Genomic DNA, 13,244 nt, shown 5'->3' on the forward strand with positions numbered 1-13,244 from the left:
TCAGGTGCTAAGAAAGGGTAAGCATATCCTACTCCACATGTGACATCCGTCAATAGACATAACAATGTAGACGTATAACAATTTCGCTCTTTTTGTGTTTGAACAGAACAATTGGTCGTTTCTGCTTTAGATTAAGCATGTTAATGTTTCATTTTTATTTCACGCTTAATCGAGGGTCCCCATAGTTTACGAGTTAAAAACAATTCTATTGCCAGACTCAAATATGCATATTTTATAAATGACCCTTAGATTAAACAAAAATGTCATTCAATTCTTTTAAAAAGTATAACCAAAATTACGAACTCCAAAGGGAAATTAAAAAAAAAGTATCCATAAAAACAGACAAAAGCAAACGTTATCAACCAATGGAACGAGTGAAGAACAACTGTCATATTGGTCTCAACATGAAATGTTTGGTATAGACGTGCAGCTGGGATTTCAAAAACAGCCCCACTCATATGATTATTAAAGTCTTGTGAATAGTACGACCAATAAACTTATTTCATCGCAAAATCATAACCAATTCCCATATTTCTCAGTTATCATATATACCTTTACATGGGAAGACCCCCCCCCCCCCCTTCCCCCGGTGCATATTCCTGGGTTAAATCTAGTTTCATAGCTGGCTAAACCTCTATCTTGTATGCCAGTTGTTTGAAGTTCCGTTATACTGACAAAATTTGGTGAACAACCCAAACAGACATACCAGGTTAATGTGACACTTATACTCAGAGCAGGCATATAAAACATCGCCAACATCATAGTAAACAAACACATTTTATTGATAAACGAAACAAAAAGTCACATATTACAGTACTGAATCTAAACAATATATTTACATATATAATGTTTTCTGATCAATTACAATGTAAGAGGGTTAACTGTTATTTAGATTTAACAACAACTCAATAACATAAACGGTACCAATTTTACTGCACTAGATGTGCATTTCGACTTTTAATGTCTCTTCAGTATGCTCGGGCCAAATATTTGAAAAGTCAAAAAATGATACAAATTATTGAAGAGCTGATCAAACCAAAACAGCTCTAAAGCAAAGCCAAACCAGGACAAGTAAACAGAGCTATGCATAAGGTAAATATATTCCTTAATCTAAAAGGATTTAAACATTTGAGCTGCATCGGATAGAAATCGACCTTATGCAAATGGATATCAATACATCTGGTAACCTTTTACGGGTGGAACAAAATCTCTTTGCAAGGTATTAACTGAAAATTGAGTTGATGTAAGAACCCTACCAGACCAAAATTCATCTTTTATTTCGAATTTGAATGTTCCAAAATCAATCAAAGTCTTATACATGTACATGCAACTTGCATAAGGTCTATTTCTATCCGACGCAGCTCATTTTATAACAGCAAATGTAGATAAAACAATTTTATCGTATGTTCATGCCAGTACCGAAGTACTGGCTACCAGGTCAAACAAAGATTACTTTACTTTAGGTTAATAATACCTTCGGAGACTACTGGTCAACAAAAAGAGGTATCGATCTCAACATATCAAACAGTATATAGTCCCTAGTGTGGACAGTGTGTTACTTGTTGATTTTTTTTATACCCCTTCCAAATTTATTTCTCCATGTTTTATGACTCAAATAGTAAGTAGGGGGGTGAAATGACACTGTAAAAAAAATTGGGTCATGAATTTTTAAGTAAAGTAGTGATTTGGTCCAGCTGAAAAATGTTAAAAATTAGCACTTCGGAAGCTGTCAAAAAATTTGAAGACCCCCTTAAAATGAAATTATCCATATTTTGAGTTAGAGCCGATGAAGTTTTCTATAAATTTGATATAATTTGTCCCAAAAGTAGTACAACACACTGTAAAAATATTATTGAGAAAGCGCAGGTGGGATTTTTTTAATTTTCATTTATTGTCTAAAAGAAATGCACTACGAAATAACTGTGTACTCGGACCATTATAATTGTCTTGATCGTCTTAGGTTCCAATCTACACAAATCCCACGAAGTCAACGAAAATTACCAATTTATCTGCTCTTCCTATAACTATGTGCCGAGTGTATTATATTTACGATTGAAGAAGGTCCAAATTGCAAGGTGAGGAAGTTTATTTAACCATGCAGTGTCGTTTTTTTTAGGTTATCAAAATAAGTAATTTGGAAAAAAAACCTTTAAAGATCTTCTTTGCTACATGGAAGAAATAGCATTTTCAGAAATTAGACAACTTATTGAAAATTTTTGATTTCTCTGCATTTTACACCTACTGAAAACTATAAAAATAAGGAGATGTGGTATGATTCCCAATGAAACAAACTATCCACCAAAGGTTGAAGTGGATGTAAGCAATTATAGGCAACCGTACGGCCTTCAAGAATGAGAAAAACCCGTACCGTATTGTCGGCAACGTATCATAACATCATATTATTCACAAGCTATAATTTGTCAATTCATGTCCCGTGCATCGATTTTAAAAAGCAATGTTGGGCGAAATATTTGCAAGATTTTAAATTTTATATTCACAGTACGAATTTGAAATAAATAAAAATAAATAAATACATAAATCAGTAAAGGAGATGTCAAATGATCATTATCAAAAGGTGTCACAGCTTTTGAGAAATATGATGTTATAACCTTTTCATATAGCTCAATAAAATTGAGAATGGAAATGGGGAATGTGTCAAAGAGACAACAACTCGTCCAAAGAGCAGAACACAGCACAAGGCCACCAATGGGTCTTCAACACAGTGAGATTATACCGCACCGTGGGCTTCAGTTGGCCCCTAAACAACAATGTATTTATTCTGCGAAAATGGACGTCACACTAAATACATGTTTTCATCGGGAACCTGTAATGTGCAAAACGAAACAAAATAAAACGAAATGGAATAAAAAAAAATCAACGGTCTGCTAATACCATCTGATTTTACACAATGGTTTATACTGTGTAAACCTTGTTCTTTAGGAAGACTTGAGCGACTCTTTTTACAAAAAAAATCTTACGATTAAATTGATCGTAAGTTATACTTAAATGTATATGACTTTATATAATACGAGTATTTTTACTCTTAAGATTTCTTTAATCATTATTTTTAGTGAGACAAACAATTTGAAGTTTGGGAGTCCAAGGCCTCGTTGCAGTTCAAAGTCCACAAAAAATACGGCTTACGAGTGGATGGATCAAGAGTCAAACCGGCGTCGCAAAAGATTTTTTCAGCATTTACAGTTTTAAAAAGTAATCTTGTAAAGAGATTTGCTTGATTAGTTATTGTTTGTTTTACGTTAATTGACAGCTATCGCATGCATATTCATGACAAGAATAATAATAGTCAAATGTATCGGTTCTGCAGAATAAGTCGGCCAGGATATATTACAAGAACTTTTACGGCAACTGGTAAAGATGGGCATTTATACAGGGAAACAGTAATGACCACTTTCCGACCGCTAGGAGTTGTTACAATGGTTTCCTTAGCGTGGCTGCCTCTCTACACGAGACATCGGATGTTTTGTCCTCGTTCCGACCGGACGTAGCTGTTAATTTATAAATCCCGCACAGCCAAACTGCAGGCCGGATTATAGAAGGATAGGAATAGAAGAACAGTTGAATCATATGGGAATGTCCACTTCTAATGAAAAACATGCCAACTAAACTAAACAAATCTGTTGTCGGTAGTAACCACTCTACAGTACGGAACACACGCGGTACATTAGTCCTCTCGTTTTACTTTTCTATTTTGTTTCCTTGGTTAATTATTGGACAAGGCAGCTGCCTCACTACCTCAATGGAAGAAGCATCGTCCCTGTATATACATGTATTTGCATTGTATCGAATTTGTCGTTTGTCCGAAAAAAACAAACAAAAAACGGTCACACTTTTGTATTAGTCTAAAGTCTTTTACGAAAAACGACTATACAGAGAATGTGGGATACACAGTAATATGAAATGAGGGTGTGTATGAGGTTTACAGAATAGAGAATATTGGACAAAAAGTACAAAAAAGGCTAGAAAATACAAAGAATGCAGAAAAATAGGACAAAAAATAAAGAATAGAGAATAATGGGCAAAAAATATAAAGAATAGAGAAAAAATTACCTAAAAAATTAAAGTATACTGAAATGAAGGATCCCCTATCCAGACCCTCAAATATCTGTTTTTAGTCATTGTGAAAATTCAGATAATACAGCATTTCCCTAACCTTTAAGAATGAAACTTTTTCACTCTAAACAAAATGATACAAATTGTTTGAGTTCGTTTCGTTTCGGTCAATTTCGGTTTGTTTCATCGAATGTCAACTTGTTTGGTCGATTTTTTCCTCCGTTTTGAAATTTGTTTCCTTCGTACTATTTCTATTTCGTGTCGCACTTTACAGGTATCCCTTCTTATCGATCCATGAAAGTATATTAACCAAGGACAAATTTGACTTCGGACTGCATCCTCAGTTGATATACTGTAATATACATCGGGTTGATGAAAACTTATATTTGCTTCTTACAATGCTTCGTCAAAGGTCTACAAATGTATGTTTACTATAACAAAAAGTCAGAGATATAAATGCAAGAAAAAAACTGGTTACAAAGCTTGGTTGCACTAAGAACAAGTTAAAATGATAATACTCTTGAATATCTAATTGTTAAACAACCATAGAATAATGTGCAAAACCAATACCGTATATATGTATACAATGTAGTAAGCTATAAAAGTTCCTGACATGACAAAGTCTGAAACAATTCAAACGAGAAACAGCCTGATTTATATAATAAAACAATAAACGAAAAACATATATGATAGATTTACAGGTTCTGACTTGAGACATGTGGCTGGGTCAAAAGGGTTTGCACGAGTTAAAAAATCCCTTTTATACGGGACGGTGTTGTAACTGCACAACATAAGAACTTATGAAACTCTTCAGTTAAAATTCAGATCTATCGCAACTCGCTTAGTCGTATGAACATAACAAAATCAGAGCTCTATATCCTAATGAGACTGTTAATCTATAAAAATAGCCTTTAAAATATAATTATATCCTGGATATAGAAAACTATAGACAGGTTTATTCACTTTTGTTTTTACACACGCATGTAAAGTGATCTTATTGACTATCAACGAGTTATTTTGGCACTATAACTAAAAATAAAAGACAAATCCGATGACAAAAACAATTATGACCACATTGGTCACGCAAAATCAATTCTCAACTTTAATAGCTATCGAATGAAACCCTTGAAAATGAAAATAGATCGGCCAAACCCGCCCGTTCTTTATGGCTTACAAATGTCTAAATATACAAAGCCGGCCATAGCTCAAAAAGTTCATGCTGGATGTACAAAAGTTTAACCAAGAATCTGAGATATATGGAGAATTTATTTATTGATATTCAGGAAGATAGTAACTCCTGGTTCCACGTTTAAATTCTGCGTGGCAGAAATATTCCCTTGAATCGACAAAAAAGTTCAATACTCCACAACTCTTTAACCAAATACGAATAAAAGTTAAACATTTTGCATTGTCAGCGGATGACGAGTAAATATAGAGCTCTTACTTTATCAGGATTATCTATCCAGGGTATTTTAAGAGATAGGTTATGCATAGATGGTTAAGTAAAAAACTGTGAGACTGGAGACGGAATTAAGTACTAAGCAAAATATTAGATAAACCCATACATAGATACCTTGAATGATATTATGCCAAAATCTGTCATTCTTGTCAACAAAAAATTAATAATATTACAACTGCAACAAATAGTTTTCTAGTTGCAATGAACAATGTGCCGTAAATGTTTATAAAAAGGCCATGTTATGCAAGATCGTCAAAATGATTGGGTGTGCATGTCTGGTTTTAGAAGTGGGGGAAAAAGGATGGATTGCAAAAAGACTTCTCTAAAAATGTGAATGTGACAAAAAAAAAAGAACATACATATATATATAGCAAAGAACCACAAATAGACATCTTTACACAATGATATTAGCGGCACTAATGTAAAAGTTCAGGAGACAAAGATAGACAAACAATGAGACACACAACAAATATGGTTGACAATGATACTTCTGACGTGTTATTATTGTAATCACTTGAACATCTTTACGATTTGTAGAACAGATATTTTCATAGGCAAACACAAGCAACCATGACACAAATGAATTTATTAAAGAAAATAGAATTTGAATTCCTACTGCTGGGAGATATTTTAAGTAGAAGACCATTATATATCTATATATTTTTGGGGAAAAGGGGGGAGGGGGGGGTGTTTTTACTATTCATTATTCATTTTCATCCGTTGCTACATATGCTTATTTTTTCCGAGGAAAATTTATGAGCATTTTTGTACACAAATATTTCCTGCATTTTGTGCTGCAGAATATTCATTTTCACCCTGTCTTATGCAAGATTATTCATTTCAGTTTGTTCAGGTCAGGATATTCATTTTCAAAATCCTCACCTGTAATATAGATCTAATATTAATTGTTCCTAATTTTACAGAGATTATATATAAATTAAACCGGCGACCATTTATCATAATGATAATCTAAGTGATCGTTTGGTTTTTAAAAAGGCTAGCCGGACGAATAGTACCAGGACTATTTGTCCGGCCAGTTCAATGCACATGTCTGTGAGTGTGAAATATTATCTTCTGCAGCACCAGGGTGTGGCAAATTATATATATGGACATCTATAAAGCAATGTTTTGTAATCTTAAATTGTTAGGCCCCAATTTTGTTACGGGTAATTGAAATGGTTGTTTTCTTCAAATAAAGTCCAATGTGGTCAATGTATATTAGAAAAAAAAATCATATATATTCAATGTTATATCTATATCTATTGCTTCACATTGCAAAAAGATGGAGGAAATTACTTGTAAACCAAACTTGGGTCGCGATTGGCTCATGCATTTTAGATTAAGTTAACGTAAGGATTTTCTTGTTGAAAAAGGTACAAAATTATCATGTCTGAGACTTTCAAACAGATCGAGTTATAAATCCCCTTAACATAAAGTTGTCCATATTTTGAGTTAGGGGTGATGAGAGGGTTGGGGTAACACGTGGCGTTCCTTCAGTTTCCAAATCCCTCTTTTCTTTTTACCCAGATCCCACCTTTATTGTCCACTATATTTCATATCCCCACTTTTTATAATCCTATATCCCACATCCCCCACTTTTTTTAAGTTATACTATCGTATTCCCTTGTCAAATTCTGAAAACTGGAAAATTATCACAAATATTAATATCCCCGTTTTCAGCCATGAATCAGTGATCGGATTACACGCGACCCCTGGTGCTGCTGAAGATAATATTACACTCACTTTCATACGCACATAAAATGACATGCGCATTGCAATAGCCGGACAAATAGCCCTAGCACTATTCGTCCGGCTAGCCGGACAAATAGCCACTCCGTTTTAAAAAAGATGTGTCAAGAAAAGGGTGTGCTTTTGAAAACTGAGTAAATCTCTCCTAGAACAAAAAAATCAATCTGAATATATTAACTTTTGTCACAAAAATAGAGAAATAGACCGTTGGATTCATTGGGACGTGTTTAAACCCGAAATTTAAAGAACTCGCATTTATCCTTGTATCTATGATGAGTTTATTTTAAATATTGTAGATCAACAGCTAGTCAAAAGAGGGGTCATTTGAGTATATATTACATTTGTTTAAATGGTCGCACCAAAGACTAAGAATATAAATTAATAAAATTATTAACGGGAAGGCCATTGTTGCACAAATTCGTGTTCTAGGAAAATGGATTGCCTAGTACGGAGACAAAAATGTAGGCTTTGAAAAGCAAATGCATATATAAATAAGTTATTATAGTTGACACTAAACAATTATGATCTAAATAATGAAAATGTGATACATGAAATTAAACAATATTTTGAAATAATCTTCTTCATCACAAAGCCGAATGGAACATTATCAAAAAAAAATAGAAAAAAAAATAAATGATGACGATCATTTTGATGTGTGATGGACCAGTTACGATAAGTTAATGTTCAAAAATCTAAAGCTATAAAAATATCAAATTGAATAAATATCAAAGTCTAGACAATTTAGCAATATAACTTTGCAACATGTTAAGGGAGAAATTATGTAATGCACATGTATATAAAAGCCACGAAGAAAATTTATTGACATACTCGCAACGATCTAGTGTTTTGTCGTTGGTATAAAAAAAAAGTGGGAACATGTTAAAATGAGAAAATTTTGTTATTTTAAAACAGGTATTAGCTTCCAGTTTGACAGCATAAGTTGAGAATAATTAAAGCACGTTTTTTTATTGGTCCAAACATTTAATATAAGAACAATTCTCCTTCAGCAGTCAGTTTGGATCATTTTTTTTTTCGAAATAAGTTAACACAAATCAGTAATACCTTACAAGACAATAATTTCATCTCATTTGCATCTGTCTACATGCGCCGATATTTGACTTATGTTTGAGATTGCTTGCGCATGTGACTAATATGTTTAGTTATTGAAAATAATGTCAGCTGAAAAAAACCAACTGAAACTAAACGACTGGTTTTGTTGACTAAATCGGTCTTCAAAAATCATTCGTTGAAGATTACAAGTAAAACGAAGATGATCCTGATTAATTCATATACGTAAATGAAATGAATTCGAACAGAATTAAGACAATCGTCATTATAATATTGCACACGATTATAATATTGCACACGCTTATAATATTGCACACGCTATTAATTTTTATCTGGTTATATTTATATATTTATTTTCACTTCGGGTCACATGCCCATCGTACACGAAGGTCATGACGATGATTAATAAGATGGATTACAGTCCAAAATGATGACAATTTCAAGCGATTTATTGTATTTTTTACTGTTTCCTATGGCAATTTGATTTGTAATTTTATCATGCGTTATGGTACCACATAAATCAAATTTGAAATTTTGAGTCAATTTGATTGACATGAATTCGGCAGCTAATCCCATTTCAGTTCTACCTAATGTACTAACCCAAAGATTGAAAAACTGTTAGCAAAAGACCAATCTTGTTACATCAAAGTTTATTCACTAGTTCAAATCTCAAAATGCTTTGTCTATCTTGAATGAAAATGTTTTGTTAGCAACGTATACTTTATACCACTTTGGATTCAATGAATCATTTCATGAATCGGGTAACAACTTTGTATAATGACATTCAGACATGATTTATAATTAATTGATGGGTTGATTTAAAAAATGACTATCAAAAATTAATAATTTAATAGGAAAATACATATCAGTAGAACGTAAGCATATACTATGAATATGGACTATAAGTTAAGCAATATCTACAAAGTATTCCAAAGGTTAATAAAAATGTATCAAAAGCTCAAAAACCCAAATAATTTTGGAAATAAATACAGCGAATTTGACCACAAAAGTCATCGCTAATTTGATACATGTAAATGACATAATAGCTCTAAATAGGAAAATTTCACAAGATGAAAATAGAAAACAAAATAAAACAAATGTGGTAGCTGAGTTTTCATTATTAGGAAATGCATTCACAAGGGAAAGGATAAAATGTCAGATCCGAAAATTCCATGAAAATGGTGTCATAACATGAATGGTACCAGTTTTACTCTAAATGCCAAAATAATTGTTTAATATCTCTTTTATCAAATGAGTCGTTACATGATAACGTATCAAAACAATAGTAAAACCGATTGTTAGAAATATATGGTTGAATTTGTTACCATTACAAACAGAACTTCATTCGAAATCATTGTACAATTCTATTGTATTATTTAGAATAATTTGAAAATGCTTTAGTGGAAGCTCGTAAAAATATATTACCAAAACAATTTTGTTTACTAGATAGATGGTAACACACAATGATTTATGTAACAAATGCTATATATTTAAGTATCGAAGCAATGACTACAAATCTGATGATGAATTCGGGGACTAACAGTCCACTTGTAAGATCTAGTAATAGTATTGACAAATTGTTAGACAATAGACATTTACGTGTATATCTTGGTTTTCGATATATATGCACGTTAACAACCAAGCCAAACCAAGCAAACCTTTGAGGACAAAACATATCTTTTTGAATTTATTGTTCTCAAAACGACTTGCAAGAGGCATACTACAAATAATATGCTTCAAATCAAAAGAATAATACTATTGTAAAGACTAAAACAGTTTTCTGTAAACATTAACGAGTCCTTCACCTCCAGCAACATAGAGCAACCCTTGGTATGAACTGAAATTGATAATTGAAGGATTCACTAGATCATCCAAACATCCATGTACTGCTTTGTGCTTCCCTTCGACAGCAACGTGTTGCAATATTCCATTCGTACAAGTTATATACATAGTTCCATTCGGTAACATTGTGGCTTTACTCGGTTCACCCGGAATTCTACGCTTTGAAAATTTCATGTAGTTTTTCGAGTTTTTCGATATTTTGCAGCAAAAAAGTTTATTCTTGTTTGTCAAAAATAATCTGTTTTCTGTCGCACAAAGTACGCCGAGTTTAGACACTTCAATTTTGTGAGGCTTAATTTTACAAGTCTCTGTATTAACGAAAACAAGCCCAAATTCATCAACAGTAACAAGTAGATATTCATTGAGTTTGGCAATACAATAACAGGGGCCTTCTGTTAAAACAATTGAAACAATTTCATTTTTGTTGTCTACGTCATAAATATGAATCGAATTCTCTGTCTCGGAGTTTGCGTCTTTGTGCAATGTAACAGCTACTTTTTTGTGGTCAATAGCTACAACATGCCACGGTTTTCCTTTCAAGTGAGTAGTTATATTATGATCAAATTTTGAGTCAAATACTACTAACTTCTTCTCTATGAAGGAAACTAAAACTAGTGTACCGTCATTCATAAACACGCCCCCGGTTGGCTCTTCGATGACATCTTCATATTTCAGAATAACTTGTTTTTCCAGAACAAATAATTTTTGTCCAAGTTTTGTACCTGTAAAATAAAAACATGCCATTTGTTTTCAAAATGTTTATTATTGGAATATCGATAATTTGTTTGTTCATCACATGCTTAAAGGAGGATAAAAAGCTCGCTTTAGGTCTATTTTATTAAGATTTTTCTAATATTTTAATTGTGTCAATGAATGCAGCAACTTAGACATTCGAAGATACCCTCGAAGAAAAGTGTTCCGTCTTTGTTGCCTCAAATTTATGAAATCACTTCTTTTCAATTCGTAATTTTCTTTTCTAGAGGTTCTCGGTTTATTACAATTTGAACAATTATGAAAAAAAAAACATTTTCTTTCCAACAATATCTAGCAGTAGGTTTGTTATAAATTGCCAGTAATAAATGTTTTTTTTTTGAAGAAAGAAGTGTCCTGATATCCTAAGCATATGAAAATGAAATGGAGGTATCATGTAATATAGTATAGTAGACAACTGCATGTACATTTAAATCGTTATTACATTTCTATTTTGTAATTGCAGGTTTGAATAAAAACATCACTAAGTAAACAATTTTTTATCATATTTTATTACATGAAACTAGAAGTCAATTGACAATTTCAGGGCTTGTATGAGAACAAGGTACATTCCCAGTTAATCTTATACTACTAAATTGACAACTGTTGTATTCACTTTAAATTCGGGTTCAATTGTAACATATTTTACAAAAGGTAGAAACTAAAGATTTTGAATAACCTGTATGTAATTTTAAAATGTAGGTTTAAGTGATAAACGTTTGGTTGGGTAAGATGATGCTGTGTCTTGATATATGCATCATATTACCAAGTTGTATCAACTCGCATGAGTTTACTAGCAAACTGTCAGACGAACTTGCTTTAAAGACTGTCTTTATATGGCGAAATTAGACGTAGTTGTAAAAAAAAATATAAAAAAATATAAAAAAAAATAAATTCGGTAGATGTTATAGAAATCAAAAGTAAAAATATTTATTAATCAAGCAATATTTGGTGTCTGATTAATTATTGCAGTGATCGTTTCTCCACAATTGTAAAAATACTTGCACTGTTGTAAACAAAAACGAATACCAACAATAACAATTTAATATTGACTGAAGTTCAAAGGAATTAGATATGTAATTATCTTATATTCTTTAATATTCCTGAAACAACAGATGAAATCTGTTCTGAAGCAATCAACGCTTTTTTTTTATTAGACCTGATCGACCACACATTTAAATAATGTGTAGTCGATCAGGTCTAATAAAAGAAGACAATAGAAATACGGAATGAAAAAAAAAACAAACAAAAAAGCAATGAATGACTTGATCCAACGGATGCGAATAGACAATCACATGTCAATGCTAGAAACCGATTTGACAGGACAAAACGTCAAGCCCAGGTAAATTTTAAACGGCGAAAGTGCATCGAACTTTGTGACATTGCAAAAACTTTCGAATGTAAGGCCTACGAGTAGAATACTATGCACACTTAAAAATGATGTGATTAAAAAACATTTTGATAAAATTCTTGGCGAAAATCCATCCCCATTCTTTGTAACAAAGTACTATTGAACTTAATAAGTAATGAACATAATAAAAATTAGAATTATGATAAAGTGCGGGTAAAGACAAAATTACAACCGAAATGTTTTCTAAAAGTCAAATATTGTTTGCTCCAATTTTAAAGGGGCTACTTTTGATATTGTTATTGCTGATCCTAAGAGTGGACTTTTGACCGACTTAAATAACTATCGACCCACTTTAATAACTATCGACCAATCGTTTTGATGAGTGTCTTATCCAAACTGTTCACGTCTAAGTAGGCAAAGGTGCGGGTAATGATAAATTTATCAGCAAAATGCCTTATGCAGGTCCAATATTGTTTGCTTCAATTTTAAAGAAACTATACTTTTGATAGTGGAACTTTTCCTGATACCTGAATGATATTGTTATTGCTGTTTCTAAGAGCGGAAATTTTACCGACCCAAATAACTAACGACCCATCGTTTTAGTGAGGGTCTTATCCAAACTGTTCGCGTCTATCCTGACGACTCGATTACTTGTATGGTCCGAAAGCGAAGATAAATTGATCGACAATCAATTTGATTTCCGTCAAGGACATTGAACTATTGATTCTTATTGTTATCAACGTGGTATAATTGTACATATTCTTCCACAAAAAAATAAAACCGTTACGGTACTGCACTTTCATGGACTGTTGAAAAGCGTTCGACAAGTTAAACAGGAGTAGTTTGAAATATAAATTACTTCGAAATAGAGGCAGCAGTAACTATGTGACCTTTATTAAATCTATTTATGCTTCTATACGTTTCTGCGTAAGATCCGATGGACTTTTATCTGAT

The 13,244-nt window shown here is 32.4% G+C and overlaps 1 protein-coding gene across 3 annotated transcripts in view; it reads right to left on the reverse strand.

The window, feature by feature from the left end:
- Positions 1-764: 764 nt before the first annotated feature.
- The window catches only part of LOC127720504 (uncharacterized), a 50,460-nt gene continuing 37,980 nt past the window's right edge, over positions 765-13,244 (reverse strand). For all 3 annotated transcript variants that reach the window (XM_052227095.1, XM_052227096.1, XM_052227094.1), the window contains one exon: positions 765-10,911. In XM_052227095.1, coding sequence (XP_052083055.1) covers positions 10,115-10,911 — 797 coding nt within the window. In that variant the 3' untranslated portion in view covers positions 765-10,114. The remainder of the gene's footprint in view (positions 10,912-13,244) is intronic.

The sequence above is a fragment of the Mytilus californianus genome, unplaced genomic scaffold, assembly GCF_021869535.1.
Source record: "Mytilus californianus isolate M0D057914Y unplaced genomic scaffold, xbMytCali1.0.p SCAF_11, whole genome shotgun sequence".
In the NCBI taxonomy this organism is placed as follows: domain Eukaryota; kingdom Metazoa; phylum Mollusca; class Bivalvia; order Mytilida; family Mytilidae; genus Mytilus; species Mytilus californianus.